The 18530-nt window shown below is 54.8% G+C and overlaps 1 protein-coding gene across 2 annotated transcripts in view; it reads left to right on the top strand.

The window, feature by feature from the left end:
* The window catches only part of Mgrn1 (mahogunin ring finger 1), a 44651-nt gene that overhangs the window by 9549 nt on the left and 16572 nt on the right, over positions 1-18530 (top strand). For both annotated transcript variants that reach the window (XM_004652233.2, XM_004652232.2), the window contains exons 2-9: positions 4133-4251; positions 6291-6379; positions 6959-7105; positions 9838-9955; positions 11860-11926; positions 12172-12221; positions 15707-15754; positions 17192-17260. In XM_004652233.2, the coding sequence (XP_004652290.1) occupies positions 4133-4251; positions 6291-6379; positions 6959-7105; positions 9838-9955; positions 11860-11926; positions 12172-12221; positions 15707-15754; positions 17192-17260 (707 nt within the window). The remainder of the gene's footprint in view (positions 1-4132; positions 4252-6290; positions 6380-6958; positions 7106-9837; positions 9956-11859; positions 11927-12171; positions 12222-15706; positions 15755-17191; positions 17261-18530) is intronic.

The raw sequence follows: 18530 nt of genomic DNA, 5'->3' as shown, positions 1-18530 counted from the left end.
TTTCAGAGAGGTGTGGAGACAGAGCTGGGAGAGCTGGGCGCCCTGCAGGAGTTCTGCTCAGATCTGCTCTGCTCTGGCTTGCCCTGAGGGTCGGTATTCCCCAGGAGTTCCTGAGTCCCCTTTTGTGCTGGCTGCAGCCGAGCTGGGTTCTGTAATTGCCATTGCCATCGCCATCCAGGGGCTGCCCAGATGACCGGAATTTTCCTTCACTGCCCACCATTTCAGAAATCAGAGGCTGGAGGTGAGAGTTTTGGGAACCTAGGGCGAGGCCTAGGGAATGAGGGCATGAATGGTGAATGGCCCTTGTGTCCCATGCTGGGAAGTGTCCGAGGGTCCACCTCCTAGGGTGAAGGAAGGCTTCATTTGGATTGGGGCTGCAGTGTTCTCTTTTGGTTTGGGAGCCACTTTGTTTTCAACACACCTTGCCTCAAATATTGCTCGGGGAAGTTGCCAGTCAGTTTCTCTTTATACTGGAGCTCCACTCTCCCTGTCAGGCTGTAGCAGGGAGAGCACTGGCTGTGAAGCCCCCTTCTGAGCTCCTGAACAGCTTTCTTTTGCTTGCCTGCCCTGGGATTCTCTTAACTGAAACCTCAGGAGCCTCTGGGTCCTCAGACCTCTGGCATGTTTCTCTTTGCCTGTTCACTGGAAGCCAGCAGCAGCCCAGCTTGGCTTTTGTTTGTCATGGAGCCTGGAAGTTCTGGGAAATAGCCTGCACTTCCTGGATGATCCCAGGCATTGCTGGCTCTGGCCTCCAGTTTCCACACCATGGTGTCTGGCCAATGCAGGCCTGCCTGGGACTATGGTTAGTGTGGCTTCTGTGTCCCTCCCGACTCCCATGTAGCCGTCCTGCTTCCTGCTTCTGGATGTTTTGTTACACAGAGGGTGGGGTGCGGGGTGGACCCGGGCTCGTTCCCTCCCTCCAAAACAACTGTTGGTCACTCTGTTAGCTAAGAGTTCCTGTCCCTGTCCTGTGCTGGGTCTCCTGGCAGCTTTCTCCCTGGGGTGGGACTGTTTCCAGAAAGGGGTGTATAGGCTGAAGAATGCCCCCCCCCCACAAAGTAGGTAGCTTATGGAGACACAAGAGCGAGGGTCTTGCTCAGTCACGGTTGTGCTCAGCTTTGGTTCCTCGTTGTTCTCCCTCCTCTGCGAGGAGACCCAGGCTTTCATGCAAGTGGCACTCAGGTGTCTTCACCTGCAGAGGCTCCTTTGCACACCAGGTTCTGCTTGTCCTCAGGGCGTCCTGAGTGAGGCAAGGTGCTAGGCAGGCTTCTTATCTCTAGTCTGCTGATCAGTCAAGGTTCCTGCCAGTCTGCCAGCGCCTCTCCTCTTCAAGGAGGAGAGAAGTATGGCAGGACAAGGAAGCTCAGTGAAGGGCAGAGAAACGTCCAGGGAACCTCCCTTGTCCAGGACCTGTGATGCTCTGACCTCACAGGTCAAGGTTCATAGCCAGGCTCAGCACTTTTTGAACTGGCAGCTCCTGTCCTGAGAGGGGAAGAGCTTGCATCAGGTGGCATGGTGCCCTCCCTCCCCCCAGCCGTGTGGTCATCTGGTCTTCTGCTCCCCTCCCCCTGGCCCCCACATTCCTCTTGAAAATTAGTTCCAAAAGGCCAAAGCCATATAGTCAGGTGTCTAGCAGCAATCCCACTCCTCGGTACCATTTTACTGTTGCAATCAGGTTCACATTACTGGTAGAAATCACCCAACCAAGAGCAGCTTGTGGGAAAAAGAGGTTTATTTTGGCTTATGGACTCAAGGGGGAAGTGCCACAGTGGCAGGGGAACACGATGGCATGAGCAGAGGGTGGATATCACCCCCCTGGCCCACATAACGTGGACAATAGGAACATGAGAGTATGACAAATACTAGCGAGGGGACACTGGCTATAACACCCATAAGCCCGCCCCCAGCAATACACTGCCTCCCAAATCTCCATCAGCTGGGAACCTGGCATTCAGAACACCTGAGTTTATGGGGGACACCTGAGTCAAACCACCATAGTATGTATAGTAAGACTCAGCTATCTCTTAGGGTGAGCTCAGCCGCTTACAAGGCTTGCCAGCAGGTTGTGTATATGTGTGTGTGTATGTGTACATGTATGTGCTCAGGAATCTGGGAGCCGCTTAGCAGGTAGTTCTGCCAGGGTCTCTTGCTGGGTGCCATGGGCTGAGGGTGGCTGGTAGTACACAATTTAGTGCTTGCATGGCTCCTACCTGTGATGGGCAGGCCTCTCCTTGCTTCACTGCAAGCTGCCTGTGTGGCCTCACAGAGCCACATCTGCCTTTCTTTTGTTTTTCTGGAGGGGGGTGGGGGTGGTGGCCAGGGTCTCACTCTAGCGCAGCCTGACCTGAAACTCACTCTGTAGGCCAGGCTGGCCTCAAACTCAAAGTAATTCTTCTCTGTCAGCCTCCTGCATGCTGGGATTAAAGGGCCATGCTGGGCCTGTCATCTACCTTTCTCCCCCTTGGAAGTCACACTGCACTACTCCCACGAGCTCCCCCGCTTGCCGGCCGAGCCCTGTCCCTCCACCGGACATACAGCTGCAGGGCCAGGCTCCTCTGGGTGTCTTGGATGGTTGGAGGAGTCCAGGGGCACTCAGAGCTTCTGCATGGAGGAAGTCTACTTCCTGTCTGACCGTGATGGCTCCTGAGCTGTCCTCCAGACTTCCTTTCCTTGCTGGGGAGTCTGTCCCAGATGGGTGGATGCCAGCCACAGCCCAGGTACTTAGGCGCTGGGTCGTTGGTCATGTTCCCGGCAGTCAGTGCTTGTTGCATCTTGCTCTTCCTGTCACCGTGGTGCCAACCTGCCAGCTCTGAGCACAGGTGGACTGGCTGCCCAGCAGCCCAGCTACACGCTGCAGCTGCTGGTCAAGCCCTACTCCTCTGCTCTGTGGTTCGGGTTCCCTGTTAGGTGGGCTAGAGGCCAACCAAGACAAAGCCATGTGTAGAAACCACCCGTGTGCTGAGGTATCCACCCCCCAGGCCAACGTGTAAGCTGCCGCCTGTGTTCATCCCTGCTGATGTCTCGGGGTGGGGAGACATGGACATAGGTAATTTGAGAGGTGTCCCTGCATTTGTCTTTGTTTCTTTGTTGTAGTTATTCTTTTCTTTTTTTGAGGTAGGGTCTCACTCTAGCCCAGGCTGACCTGGAATTCACTATGGAGTCTCCGGTGGCTGGGCGTGGTGGTGCACAGCTTTAATCCTAGCCCTTGGGAAGCTGAGGGAGGAGGGTACATTCCATCTTTTGACTTTATTAACTCATAGCTCACAACTATCCTTCCACGCATAAAGATTTCAGTTACTGAGCCGGGCATGGTGGCGCACACCTTTAATCCAGCACTTGGGAGGCAGAGGTAGGAGGATTGCTGTGAGTTCGAGGCCACCCTGAGACTCCATAGTGAATTCCAGGCCAGCCTAGGCTGGAGTAAGACCCTACCTCACAAAACCAAAAATAAATAAATAAATAAATAAATAAATAAATAAATAAATAAAAGATTTCAGTTACTGGACTTAGAGCCACCCTAAATCTGTAGGACCTTATCTAACTAACTAATCGCACCTGCAAAGATCCTTTTTTTCCCCAAACATGGTCAAATGTACAGGTACAGGGTGTAAAACTTGGATATGTCTTGGGGTATGGCTCAGCCTCCTACAAAAGGCAGTGAGTGGCCCTGGAGTTAGAAACCGGCTATGGTCTGAGCAAGGAGAGGACAGCGTATGGAGGCCAGTGTGGTGCAGAGGCTGGTGGACTGCCTGGAAGGACAGATGCTGGGACAGCTAGTGCACAGAGCCAAAGCCACAGAGCCTGTGGCTGGATGCATGCCAGCCAGTCTCAGCGTGGAGCCCTTCTCAGGGCTGGACTGCGTGGGTGTCAGGTGTTCCACTAGGCTTTGCTGAGCAGCATGATCTATAAGCCTCATTCATTTGTTCGTTTTCTCTCTCTCTCTCTCTTTCTTTCTTTTTTTTTTTTTTTTTTTGAGGTAGGGTCTCACGCTAGCTCAGGCTGACCTGGAATTCACTATGTAGTCTCAGGGTGGCCTTGAACTCATGGCCATCCTCCTACCTCTGCCTCCCGAGTGCTGGGATTAAAGGCATGCCCATGACTGGTTTATAAACCAATTTCTTTTTTTTAACAGGAAACTACTTTGCTTCACACTTTTTCATGGGAGGTGAGAAATTTGATACCCCCCATCCTGAAGGTTACCTGTTTGGAGAGAACATGGATCTGAACTTCTTGGGCAGCCGTCCAGTCCAGGTGTGTCTTGGTAGGGCTGGCTTGGGCGGCTGGGGGTGGGGGGACCCTGCCTCAGTCATTTCTGTCCAGCTGTGAGTTTGCGCAGCCATGGAATCACCCTGCATGGGCACAGCGCCCGAGAGGACTGCAGCTGAGCAAGACTAGGAGTGGACACGTGACTTGGGGGGTGACCTCACATTGCTCCTAAGAGATCAGACAGCCAGGGATGGGTCACTGAGGGACAGAGCAGCCATTGTTAAACTGGGCTGTCCAGCCTACAGGAGTTAGAAAATTCATTCCAGGCCTTTTGTGTGAGTTAAAAGAACATCCACATTCTGTGGAACAATGGACAGTCCAGACGTGAATGTCTAGGAGGACGTGTTTACTACTTGCTAGCAGCCGGTGTGGTGGTGGCAGACACCTTGAGTCCTAGCACTCTGGGGGCAGAGGTAGGGGTCACTGTAGTGAACTGTACTGGGGCTGTAGATGAGTTCCAGGTCAGCCTGGGTCTGACTGAGACCCTGCCTTGAAAAAAAACCAACAAACTAATTGTTAGAGACACGCACACTAAGCATAGCTGTTATCCATTCCTTTGACACATTCTGTGTGCCTAGGGCTCTTGAAGAGCAGAGGAGGGGCAAAATCAGACCCTGACCCTGTTTCCTAGTTAGTGCAGGCCATAAAGGAGAAAACATGGGATGAACGGGCAGTAAAAAGAGAGAATCAGCCAGGCGTGGTGACGCACACCTTTAATCCCAGCAGAGGTAAGAGGATCGCCATGAGTTCATGGTCACCCTGAGAGTACATAGGAATGCCAAGTCAGCCTGGGCGAGAGTGAGACCCTCCCTCGAAAAAACAAAAGGGAAAAAGAGAGAATGAATCAGAAAAGCAAGAGTGAGAGAGCCCGACTAAGTGAGGAGGTGGAGTTGGGGGTGGCCTACACCAGGCTTCTGGCAAGGTGATCAGTGCTCTGAAGGCTAGTCAGAGAGCAGAGGAGAGGTGAAGATCAGGATGGCTAGGTAGGCCTTTCAGTCAGCCCTTAGGATGTGAGGGAGGCTTAGCCTGGGGCAAGAGCCATTGCAGTGGGTTGTGGCAATCTTGGAGGACGGGTCAGTCAGGCCCTGGGGGCGGAGCGGGGGGTGGGGGGATAGGACAAGGTCTCCTGTGGGGGAAGCATGGAGGGAAGCCTGGCAGCCTGCTCGGTGTGCCAGAGGATGGAGCCCCAGGAGGCACAGGATTTACACAGATGGTCAGGGATGGTGAGGCCAAGTCTGGGTGAGATGCCTAGAACGGGGGTGAAGCAGTGGATAAGAGGAAACCCTGAGCAGGGTTCCAAAATAGTGGAGAGAGCCATGCATGAGGCTATTTCTAGGGAACACAGCCCTGTCCCCCATCACTGTTGCAAGTTGGGCATCCCTCAGGCCTAGTGAGGGTCCTCAGACCAGGGCCTTCCCGGTGGTTTTACCCTGGGAATGGCTGGCTGACATGAAACCTTGGTCTGTAGTATGTCCTTCAGGCCGGGGGGGGGGGGGGGTCGGGGAGGATGAGTGTGCCCTCTCCCACTTGGTGGACAGCAGGCCATATCTTTGGCACATTTGTGGCCTCAGCTCCCAGGGTCTGGCTCTCTCGGCCCTTCTGTAGGTCATTTTTCTTTTTCTTTATTTCACATTAACACCATTGTGGGTGCGCTTGGGTTGTGACATAGCACAGCTGGTTCAGTTTCCCCAGTGGTGATGTTTTGGAGTGCTCCAGCTCAGGGTGCACCAGCTCATGGTGATTTTGCCTAATACATGCTGGTATGCTGTGGGGCAGACCACCAGCCTGTCTTCTTCATGGGCAGCAGTGAGTCGTGACCCATCACAGGAGCATAGCCTGATAGTCTAACCGGCCACGATACCTTTGGCCCAGTTGAGTCGTGAGGGTCCTTCCTGGAACTGGAGACTGCGGCTGAGTGGCCAGATCACTCAGGGTGGGCCAGTCCCAGTCCTGGCCTATGCACTTCACGCCATCTCCTGGCCTCTTCTCAGAGTCACCTGGGTCATAGAGTTTTTCTCTCTTAGTTTCCCTATGTCACTCCTGCCCCCCATGAGCCAGTAAAGACTCTGAGGAGCCTGGTGAACATCCGCAAAGACTCCCTCCGGCTTGTGAGGTAAGCCTCCATGCTGCCCTGCTGGGGACCCTGACTGTAGCCCAGGCACACCTGGGCCCCTGTGGGCACAGGGCTGTGGTTTGGTGCTTGGGATGGGGAGGAATTTTGAGAGGGCCAGTCTTAGCTCTTGGGTGTAGTCAGAGGCCTCAAACTAGCTCTCCCCCCCCCCCCCTTGCAGTTGTGCCTCAGGGACACAGGGCCATGTCTGGAGATAACACGTGCCTGGGTGGCGCTGCATCTAAAGGGCAGAGGTCAGGGAAGTTGTTCAGGTCCCAGAGTGCATCAGCCCACAGACCAGGATGACCCAGCCCCAGATGTCAGCATCTAGAGCCGCTGTACACTTTAAGAAGACTTGCCTTCTGGGCTGTCTCTAAAGCAAGAGGACTCACTCTTTGTTTTCATGGTCAGGGAGAAAGGGGCATGGACCCTGGCTTGGTGGGCTTACTGTGCCTCAGGGAATGGGTCTTCATCTTTGCTAAAGCAGACATATCCATGCAGCCGTTTCCGTGGCCCAAAACCACCTGGGCAGGCCAGTACTCGCTGGCCATGGCGCCTGACCTGTCTTCTCACCTCTGGTAGGTATAAGGATGATGCCGACAGCCCCTCTGAGGATGCCGCGAAGCCCCGGGTGCTCTACAGCCTGGAGTTCACCTTCGATGCTGACGCCCGCGTGGCCATCACCATCTACTGCCAGGCGATGGAGGAGTTCCTAAATGGCACGGCAGTGTGAGTCCGGGGGTGGTCAGCAGTCTTGCTGTTATTGACACAGGACCCAGCCTTGCACTGAATCCCTGTTTGGATTGGATGGAGGTTTTGTCCTGTTCTGTAGGCACCATTCTCAGTCTGGTCTGCAGCCTTTCTCCCCTTCCTGTAGTGGGTGTGGGGCTGAAAGATTCCTACTTAGCAAATGGCTTTCAGGTGGTCTTTCTGGTGACGAGCCCCCTCCACAAGCCCTCCTAAAATCCCAGGGTTGGTTGGTTTGTTTGATTTTGTTTTTTCTGAGGGAAAACTCATGGTGATCCTCCTACCTCTGCCTCACAAGTGCTGGGATTAAAGTTGTAAGCCACCACACCTGGCCCTGAAGTCTCCTCTTTAGGACAGAGAGACTTCCAGCACCCAGAAGATTCCAAAAGATTGGGAACTCTGTTCTAGGAACTTGTGGCAGAGACCGGTTTTTTTTTTGTTTTTGTTTTTAATGTTGTAGTTATGTGGTGGTGCACGCCTTTAATCCCAGCACTCGGGAGGCAGAGGTAGGAGAATCACGATGAGTTGGAGCCCACCCTGAAACTACACAGTGAATTCCAGGTCAGCCTGGACTAGAGTGAGACCCTACCTCAAAAAGCAAACAAACAAACAAACAAATCCTCCTGAACACACTTAGTATAGGGCTGGGCTTAAGATCCCCTGCTAGAGACAGATGTCTTCTCGGGTAGGGCTCTGCCTGCTGGAGGTTCAAGTTGCAAGCTCAATCTTAATAAAAATCCAGAGTCTATGGGGCCATACATTCAAGCCACCACATCCCTTCTCATGGGTGGTGGTCGCAGTCAGGTTCCATCAGGTTCACATTGCTAGCAGAGAACACCTGACCAAGAGCAGCTTGTGGGGGAAAAGGGGTTATTTGGCCTATAAACTCGAGGGGAAGCTCCATGATGGCAGGGAAAAGCAATGGCATGAGCAGAGGGTAGACATCACTTCCTGGCCACCATCAGGTAGACAACAGCAACAGGAGAGTGTGCAAAACACTAGCAAGAGGAAACTGGCTCTAACACCCATAATCCTGCCAACAGGAGGCTTTAATTCCCAAATTGCCATCAACTGGGGACCTAACATTCAGAACACCTAAGCTTTTGGGGACACCTGAACCACACCACCACAGTGGAGTCCTTGCCCCTCTCCTCACACAGAACGGGTGCTGTTTGTAGAGAAAGCTCAGGAAACGTTCCGTCAGGCAAGGCGACTGGCTGCCCAGAGCAGCAGTGCACAAGCACATGCTAGTGACCAGCAGGAAGTGGAAAGTTGAGGTTGCCCCTGGCATTACACAAGCACTGGGGTGAGCTGCTGGCCAGCCAAAGCCTGAGGTCATGTAGCCTTCTGGGGCCTCTGGGTGGCAACACCTGGGAGGAGGAGCTTCTTCGGTTCCTTAGTTGTCTTTGGCCTCAACTGCCACAGTGGAGGAGCCCCGGGTTCTGGATTGGTGCCCGGGGCTGCCCCAGAGGAGGTTCCAACGGGCTTCCACCCTTGCTCACCCCGCTCAGTTGTTCTTGGTCCTACTCTATGAAGTGCGCTCAGGATAGGATCCTGCTGCCACCAGAAGGGTTGTTAAAACAGGATAGCCAGCTGGACATGGCTGCTGCTTGGTTGTGTTTCAGATCCCCGGGGCTGGGGTTCTAGGAGAAATGTCACACTGGCGTTTCCTGACATCTGGCATGCGGCCTGTTTCACTTTCTGGGCTTGCTGGCTTAAATAGTGCCAGCACTAAACCACCAGGACAGAAACAGGACGTCTGGGCCAAAGGTCATGCCTGGGACCATAGACCCAGCCACCAGGAGTATTCTGTCCTGGGTTGCAGGTCAGGTGACTCTCCTGTTCCTTTTTTGGCCATGTTCTACTTACCAATAAGGAAACTGAGGCAGGCTTGATCCTGGGTCCCACAGCTTGTGAGATAAACCCAGGCCTGCTGAGAGCCTTGGCTGACCCTTTCACTGCCTCTAGCTGGGCCTGCCCGTGGGCCCCTCCCACACTGCTCTGACTGCAAGGACAGCGCCTCTCCTGTCCCTGTGCACGTCAGGGACACCCCCAGGTTTCTAAGGCTCTGCATGGCCCTTATCCCAGAGAGGACCCAGGAGAGCAAGGGGCTAGGGGTAGGGTGCTGAGGGTCATGGCTTAGATTCCGAGTGGGAGACCCTGGCCTTCCCTTTCTCTTCTGGTAGTTGGCCTGGGTGGAAATGAACTTGTACGTGAGCCAGCGGATGCCTTAGCCTTGCGGGGAATAGCAAGGTGGTGGCGATAGCCTCTGAATCCCTAGACAGAGTGACACTGCAGCGGAGCGTGTTCAGGGAATGTGGCACTGTGACGCTGGCAGGACAGCTTCGGAACTGGAAGGAGTAGCTTTAGGTGGGCTGCCAGTATGCTGCACAGAAGGTCCCATCCGTGTGGACAGGGGCAGTACTTGGGGCTTTGCTGGGGCAGAGAGGTAGGCAGCTAGGAGCCAGCGTGGCGCTGGGGACGAGCACTGGGCACCACGCTCATTCTGAAATGAGCAAGCCTGGCAGCCAGTGGACAGGATTTCCCATCTGGGAAGGAGCAGAGGCACTGGGCAGGTGTGGGTTCTGAAAGAAGCTGTTGCTGCGTGGGACTGGGAGCCTCTGGAAGAACAACGGCCAGATGGCTGGGAGGGTAGCTTCCTGTTGCCTTGGCTGGACGTCGACCAAAGTCGCTTGGCTGCTCTGCCTCCCCAGGTACAGCCCCAAGAGCCCTGCTCTGCAGTCGGAGACTGTCCATTACAAGAGGGGCGTGAGCCAGCAGTTCTCCCTGCCGTCCTTCAAGATCAACTTCTCCGAGTGGAAGGAGGATGAGGTAGGCACCGGGAACACAGCCCTCTCTCCCCTGTCCCTCCTTCTGAGTTCTCTGTCCTTGCTGCTGCAGCACACTAGCGCCCATTCAGATTTGCCCTGAGCTGGCCAGCACTGGGTGTTGGTGCTGGGCAGCTGGGGAGGGGCTGAGGAGCGTGGTGTGGGCAAGGGTCAGTGGCCTGCGTGAACTGAGGCCCGGCAAGGTTGCTGGGCTCTGGGAAGGAGCAGAGGTGGGAGCGCCCTGATTGCTAGGGTCCCAGCACAGCAGCACAGCAATTCAGCTCCAACACTGAGTGGTGTCCCTCCATCCCTCCCCCTGCTTTTTGTTTCTGAATCATGTGCGCAGCTCAGCATGTCACCACACACAGCCTTATCAGGCCTTCTGTGGGCTGCAGCTCCAGGGGCTTTTCTGCTAGTTTTTCCTACCCAGCCCTTTTGTCGTCTACTTCCTTCCTTCCATGCGCCTCCTCTTTTCCCCTGGCTTTATTTCCCATTGCACAGCTGCAGAAACTGGCTTGGTGGCTCCTCTGTGATGGCAGATCCCAAGGCTTTCAGAGGCGTGACAAACTGGGCCTGACTCAACACTGGTGACAGCAGCCTGGGTTCCTTCCTGTCCTGGCATGGCAGGCTCTTGCCCTAGGAGGGCCTCCCTTGTCCTCCAGCGTAAACCAGACAAGCCTCTCGCTCACGCTCCCTCTGCTGGCGGAAGCCAGTCCTTTCCCGCTTTGACTTGCTTGCTGCCAGGCTGCTCTCCCTTTACGGTGCATACGCCAAGCGTGGGAGTGGGAGTTTTGGGGGGACAGTGTAGTAAGGATAGTCTGGCCCCGAGGGCCCTGTGTAGGCATATGAAGTGCCCAGTGGAAAAGAGAGATCAGGACCCAAGTCACTGCATGCCCCTCCTCAAGGGGTGGCTTCTCTGCTGATGCCAGCCTAGCACAGCCTGGCCTACAGCTTCCAGGTTGCAGAACACGTGCGGCTGCTCAGGCACACATACTGCCTGCAGGAAGTCTGCTGGGGACTAAGGATGGCTTGGGACGGGGAGAAGGTGGCACAGGAGAGGATTTATGAGGGGTCACCTGTAGTGGAGGTCAAGGGCAGCCTTCCTTGAGACCTAGAGCAGGGCTTGGCATCAGGGAGCAGGTCTCTGAGGAATGGAGGGCCTGTTTGTGAGGGCTGCCGTGGCGGGTGGGTCATCCTAGAGTCAAGCTCCAGGCTCAGGGCTTCTTGTGCTGCGGAGGGCGGGCGGGCTGTTGCTGAAGATGGTGAGGCTTACCTCTGAATTCCGATGAACCATGTGGTCATCTTCCATCTTTGCTGGGGGCCAAGCCAGATACTTTCTCCAAAAGATTCGCGGCTTTGTCTGACCCGGGACTCTGCTCTGAGAGAGGCATGAGAAAAGAAAGCTGACGCCTTACTTGTGTCTCAGTGGTCATGACAACTGTTCAGGGTGGCCACCGGGTGGGAAGGGTCCAAGTATCGGCAGCTGGTGAACATGTACACAGACATGGCCGGGCAACCTGGTAGAGTACGCTGTGCAGTCACACGAAGGAGGGGGAGTTCTGATGGGGCTTGGAAACCATTATGCGCAGTGAAGCAAGCTGGAGACAGAAAGACAGCTGCTGAATGACCCACTTGAGGGGCACGCACACCCCCAGGTCGAAAACCCATGAGTGGTGGCCAGGGCGAAAGGGAAGTGGGGACTTGCTTGTTTGGGGTGATGGACACGGCCTGAAAGTAGGTGGTGGTGGTGGCTGAGTGACACTTAAGTGCTCTGGGTGCCCTTCTGTCCTGCATCCACTGAGCTCTGCTGGCACCATCCTGCGTGCTGGCCTTTTCCCTGCAGCTCAGCTGATGAGGTCCCTGCTCCAGCCGTGGATCCTGACCGGTCTTGCCTCCTTTCCTCCTTAGCTGAACTTTGACCTGGACCGGGGTGTGTTTCCGGTGGTTATCCAGGCTGTGGTGGACGAAGGAGATGGTGAGCACTCCTCCTCCCTGAGTGGCGCTGCCCCTCCTCAGTCATGGGGACCCTCCTCAGGAAGCGATGGAGGCGGCACTCCTGCCCACGCCCAGGCTCAGGGTGGTGGGGTTGCCATGTGGGCTGCCTGGAGCCCAGGGAGGTGCGGCAGCCACGCTGGGAGGGTGGGTTGAGGGTGAGGCCCCACTGCGGCCTGGCGTCCGGTGTGTGACCTCACTGCGCTCTCTCCTGTGTCCCCGCCTCAGTTGTGGAAGTGACGGGCCATGCCCATGTGCTCTTGGCTGCCTTTGAAAAGGTCAGTGTTGTGCTGTGACCGGGAGCTGGGGCAGGGTGTGGCCTTTGGAGATTAGAACCTGAGTGCATGGGTTTCAGGGCTCATGGGTGGGGGGGGGTCTTCCATCAGGACAGGGCCATGGCTGACCCTTGAGGCTGAGCATCATTACCGAGGGGTTTTCTAAGAGCGTTTAGCATGGTGAGGGAGAACATTTTAGACTGAGGCTCACCCTATAGAATCCTCTAGAACTTGCCAGGACATACCAGGATGCCCATCTGGAGGCCACTGCCATAGACTGATTTCCCTTTGGAAAGTGAAGCCGCGCGAGTATCTCTCCAGTCATGAGCCTTTCCCACAAGGCCCAGTGTGCACAGACTGAGCCTGGCCCCTATTTCAGTCCCACACGTACCTGTCCTCACCTCACTTGTGCCCCGTCCCCTTCCCTCCCTGCTGCAGCACAGGGTTGAGGGGGCTAGGCAGACCTTGCTCACTTAGGAGGCCCTTCCTCCCCACTCTGGACAAATGCCTAGCACATATTGGGGTACGCTTCAGACCATTGCAGAGCTGATGCAGCACAAGGCATGCAGATGTTCCTCCGCAAAGAATGGTGGCATGGGCCGGAGAGATGGCTTAGTAGTTAAGGTGCTTGCCTGCAAAGCCTGAATGACCTGGGTCCGATTCCCTAGGGCCCACGTAAAGCCAGATGCACAAAGTGGTACATTAATACGGAGTTAGAGTGCTGTGGCTAGAGACTCTGGTTTGCCCATTCTCTCTCTTCCTCCTCTGTCTGTCTCCATCCTTGCAAATAAGGTGGTTAAAAAAAAAAACAAACGGTGGCATGGACAAAGGTCTGCCACTGTTAGACTATAGGTGCATGTTCCATCCTCCCATGTCTTGTCCAGCCTTGGGTGCCTCCCCAACTGAGATGCTTGTCTGTCAGAGATCAGGGGTGTCCCCCTGCTTGGTGACACCCCCCCCCCACAGGCCAATTCCCTAGGCTCTTTGATATTCTTCAGCACTGTAACTGAGATGTGTTTGAGCCCAGGGAAACCAGGGAGAGGGATCCCACCAAGAATGGGCACTGGCTGAGGCCAAGCATTCCTTCATTTGTTTTTAGATTTTTTGTTTTTGTTTTTGGAGGTGGGGTCTCATTCTAGGCCAGGATGACCTGGAATTCACTATGGAGTCTCAGGGTAGCCTCGAACTCACAGCAGTCCTCCTACCTCTGCCTCCCTAGTGCTGGGCTCCATGAGAACCCACTTATTTAGGTCACGCTTCAGTCTAAACATTTCCGTGGTGACCCACCAGTCTTACCAGATGGGCCCAAATGCTGGTTGTCATTGACTCAGATGATAAAATTTGTGCTGTCACAAAATCCACCTCCAATACCTTTATTAACAGTCACCAGCAGGACTTGGAACTGGAGAGCAGTTACCAGGCTGGAGTCAATATGCTTTATCAATCACGTAATTTATTTAGCACTTCACACCTGACAACTATGCTAATGGCATTCTAAATTAACAACCAGCCCCCTTGGCAGGGGCAGTGCCCCACCTCCTCACTCAACTGGAGAGTGACTACTCTGGTAGAATCCACTCGGCCCGCCCAAGAGTTCCGAGAGTAGGATTGGCAGAGCTCCCAAGGTAGTCTCGCCAAATGTCCCAGAGCCACTCAGTCATGGCGATGAGATGAGCAGCCAGGGCACAGGTGATACCTCTCCTGATGGTCGGTGGCAGAGGGACCAAGAACAAAGTCCAGGCATCAGCCAGCGGGCATCACTGGGTCACTGGGTCCTGTTTCCAACCTCTTCAAGAGGCTGTTTGTCCCTGATGAGGGTCATTCGACCACTGGCAGTTATAGGCGTGGGTGTCTGCTTATGTTTGCTTCCCACCCCCTACTGCTGGCATGCTCTGATGCCATCATGCTTGTCCATAGTGGGGCCACGGCTCTGTGTCTGCATCTTTATGCATTACTCATCGTCTGGCACAGCCTTGTTTTCATCATACGACACGTGCTGTGTGATGCACACTGGAGTGGCAGAGCCCTGTTTCCTTTCTTTACCTACGTCACACAGTGTGCAACCTATTTGGCATGGTGTTCTCGTCATTAACCTTGTCTGACTCTGAGAAGTCTGTTTCCTTTTATACCAGTGAATGCACTTGTTCTAATTTGTTCTTACATTTTTACGTGTGTGTGTGTGTACGCGTGCGCGTGCGCACGTACCTCTTCCTGACTAAGCCTGGTCCGTTGACAGCAAGTACTTTAGTGTGTATGCACGTGGAGTCTAGAGATTGATGTGAGGTATCTTCCTCAGTTCTTTCCACCTTATTATTACTATTTTTTGGTATTTTGAGGTAGGTTCTCACTCTAGCTCAGGCTGACCTGGAATTCACTATGTAGTCTCAGGGTGGTCTTGAACTCACAGTGATCCTCCTACCTCTGCCTCCCGAGTGCTGGGATTAAAGGTGTGTGCCACCACACCTGGCTTAAAATTATATTTTATTTATTATTTGAGGTAGATAGACAGAGTGAGTATGGGTGTGCCATGGCCTTCCTACCACTGCAAATGAGCTCCAGACACATGTACCACTTAGTGCATCTGGCTTTCCATGGGTACTGGGGAACTGAATCCAGGCTGACAGGTTCTGCAAGCAAGTGCTTTTAACCCCTGAGCAGTCCCCACCTTATAAAAAGAAATCCCGCCAGGTGTGGTGGCTCATGCCTTTAATCCCAGCACTCGGGAGGCAGAGGTAGGGGGATCACCGTGAGTTCGAGGCCACCGTGAGACTCATAGTGAGTTCCAGGTCAGCCTGGGCTAGAGTGAGACCCTACCTTGAAAAACCAAAAAAAAAAAAAAAAATTCCAAGGGTGGGGTTGAGAGAGAGGGAGGGAGAGCATATGTATGCCAGGGCCTCCTACCACTGCAAATAAACTCCAGATATATGGACCACTTTATGCATCTAGCTGTCATGTGGTACTGGGGAATTGAACTCAGGCTGTCAGGCTTTGCAAGCAAGTACCTTTAGCCACTGAGCCATTGCTTCAGCCCTTTTATATAATATATACATATATATATGTAAAAAATACTTATTTAAATTATTTATTTAAGAGAGAGAAAGAGGCAGAGAGAGGGAGAATGGGTGCGCCAGGGCCTCTAGACACTGCAAGTGAACTCCAGATGCATGTACCACCTTGTACATCTGGCTTTATGTGGGTCCTGGAGAACTGAACCTGAGTCCTTAGGCTTTACAGGCAAGCATTGTAACCACTAAGCCATCTCTCCAGCCCTTCTTTTTTTCCCTTGAGGTAGGCTTTCACTATAGTCCAGGCTGACCAGGCATTCACTATGTAGTCTCAGGGTGGGATTAAAGGCATGCACTACCATGCCCGCCCCCCCCCTTTTATTTTCTTTTTAAGCCATGGATGTGGGTAACCAGGGAAGGTGGGCGGGACAGGAGCGCTCAGAAGGGCCAGTTTGAGGGTTAACCTGTGTCTTTCCTCTGCAGCATGTGGATGGCAGCTTCTCGGTGAAGCCCTTAAAGCAGAAGCAAATTGTAAGTGTCAGCATATCAAAACTCCTATCAAGGCTCAGACGCATGCGGGTGTGAAGACATGTCTCTCTCTGGGCTGCACAAACTTTTATTTGTTTGTTTGTTTTTGAGTTGCCGTGGCCGTGTAGAGCCCTTCACTTGAGTCTCCCCCGTTGAGCTCTGTGCTTTGGCTCTTCACCTTTGTCTTGGGTGTCTAGGTCCTGAGCTGCATGCGGTCTGAACTGTGGTACCTAGGATGCAGTTAGGTCTCAATGAACATTTACTGAGTGAAGGAAGGAGGGATGGAAAGACAGGAAACAAAGGTGGTGGCTTCTCCTCACCACCTGTAGAAACGTGGCTGCGTTGGCACACACATGAAATGACCCCCTGCAGTGCTCAAACGGTGGAAAATCACTAATGGGAGCTGCAGATAGCTTTTCTTTAAAGTCATTAATTCCAGGATCCTACTGGGAACTTACTCCTGGTGGCCTTCTACTTGAGCATTGTGAGAATTTGGAGTGAGGTTGGGGGCTGAGCCAGAGGAACCCTCGATGTGAGGCCTCCCTTGACAGGTGGGGTCCTTGTTCCAAGGCTGTGGTTAGCACTTGGCATATGTTTAGCTGCCCAGGTGCCAGACCCCAGCTTCAGCCACAGTATAGAAGTGGAGTTAGCTTTTTTATTTTTCTTATTTTAGAATATTTTGTTATTTATTTGGGGGGGGGTGCAGCAGGACCTCCAGCCACAGCAAAGGAACTCTAGACACATGCACCACCTTGTACATCTGGTTTACGTGTGTCCTGAGGAATCAAACCTGGGTCCTTTGGCTTTGTAGACAAGTGCCTTAACCACTAAGCCAACTCACCAGCTCTGGAATTCGCTTTTTAAAGAGGTGAAATGAAGCCTTGATCCTGCTAGTGTGATGCCAGGTGCACAGGAAATTCTACTGGTGGCTGGGATGCCTGTCTCATGAGTTGGCTGGCAGGATACTGGCTTTCTGGAAGGGTTGTGTGGCCCTGGAACTGTGGGACCCAGCAGCCAAGGACACCTTGGGACAGGTGAACCTGAGGCCCTCGGGTCAGAACGAATGGCGGGATAGGACTCCACCTTGAAACCAGATGTGTTTTCAGTGTCTTGTGGGAAGGTAGCAGCTGTGCGTCCTGCCGCCGCTGCCTGCAGACATCTTGTGGACTGGCCCCTCTTGTGGACTGGTGACAACAGGGTGGTCCCAAGTGATAGAGACCGTTAGTGGACAGATGCTAGGCTTACTGGGCAGGACCACTGGGCCTCCTCTCCACTCCACATTGCTAGCTGGGCTGGACACGTAGTGGCACATAGAATTCCCAGGCACACCCCTCCTGGGACCCGTGGTTATCATTGTAGACGTTGGATGAGCACAGGTGGGTGCAGAGGAGGCCTCTAGTGGAAACTGGCGAGGGCCCAATGCACTTCTCCACTCCCCAGGTAGACCGAGTTAGCTACCTGCTGCAGGAGATCTATGGCATCGAGAACAAGAACAACCAGGAGACCAAGGTATGTCCTGTGGGCGCCTGCCAGCCACGTGCTCCACATTTCCATCTGCCTGTGGAAGTTTGCCCACTGGTGACGTGCTGGGATCTCCCAAGCCTGGCCCAGGGCCCCGCAGAGTGGGTTTCCCTTTCAGTCCCTGAGGGAGTAGAGAACAACTGGCGGCACAGCTGGCCACAGGAGCTCCTGTTCCAGGCAGTGATGGGCCCGGGCACAGGAGCTCCTGTTCCAGGCAGTGATGGGTCCGGGCACAGGAGCTCCTGTTCCAGGCAGTGGCGGGCCCGGGCACAGCAGCACCTGTTCCAGGCAGTGATGGGTCCGGGCACAGGAGCTCCTGTTCCAGGCAGTGATGGGTCCGGGCACAGGAGCTCCTGTTCCAGGCAGTGATGGGCCCGGGCACAGGAGCTCCTGTTCCAGGCAGTGGCGGGCCCGGGCACAGGAGCTCCTGTTCCAGGCAGTGACGGGTCCGGGCACAGGAGCTCCTGTTCCAGGCAGTGGCGGGCCCGGGCACAGGAGCTCCTGTTCCAGGCAGTGACGGGTCCGGGCACAGGAGCTCCTGTTCCAGGCAGTGATGGGCCCGGGCACAGGAGCTCCTGTTCCAGGCAGTGACGGGTCCGGGCACAGGAGCTCCTGTTCCAGGCAGTGATGGGCCCGGGCACAGCAGCACCTGTTCCAGGCAGTGACGGGTCCGGGCACAGGAGCTCCTGTTCCAGGCAGTGATGGGTCCGGGCACAGGAGCTCCTGTTCCAGGCAGTGGCGGGCCCGGGCACAGGAGCTCCTGTTCCAGGCAGTGACGGGTCCGGGCACAGGAGCTCCTGTTCCAGGCAGTGGCGGGCCCGGGCACAGGAGCTCCTGTTCCAGGCAGTGACGGGCCCGGGCACAGGAGCTCCTGTTCCAGGCAGTGGCGGGCCCGGGCACAGGAGCTCCTGTTCCAGGCAGTGACGGGTCCGGGCACAGGAGCTCCTGTTCCAGGCAGTGATGGGCCCGGGCACAGGAGCTCCTGTTCCAGGCAGTGACGGGTCCGGGCACAGGAGCTCCTGTTCCAGGCAGTGATGGGCCCGGGCACAGCAGCACCTGTTCCAGGCAGTGATGGGTCCGGGCACAGGAGCTCCTGTTCCAGGCAGTGGCGGGCCCGGGCACAGGAGCTCCTGTTCCAGGCAGTGACGGGTCCGGGCACAGGAGCTCCTGTTCCAGGCAGTGGCAGGCCCGGGCACAGGAGCTCCTGTTCCAGGCAGTGACGGGTCCGGGCACAGGAGCTCCTGTTCCAGGCAGTGAC

Source organism: Jaculus jaculus, chromosome 11 (genome assembly GCF_020740685.1).
Source record: "Jaculus jaculus isolate mJacJac1 chromosome 11, mJacJac1.mat.Y.cur, whole genome shotgun sequence".
NCBI classification, from domain to species: Eukaryota; Metazoa; Chordata; class Mammalia; order Rodentia; family Dipodidae; genus Jaculus; species Jaculus jaculus.
Note: the sequence above shows the minus strand (reverse complement) of the source record. Positions and strands in the feature narration are given on the sequence as shown.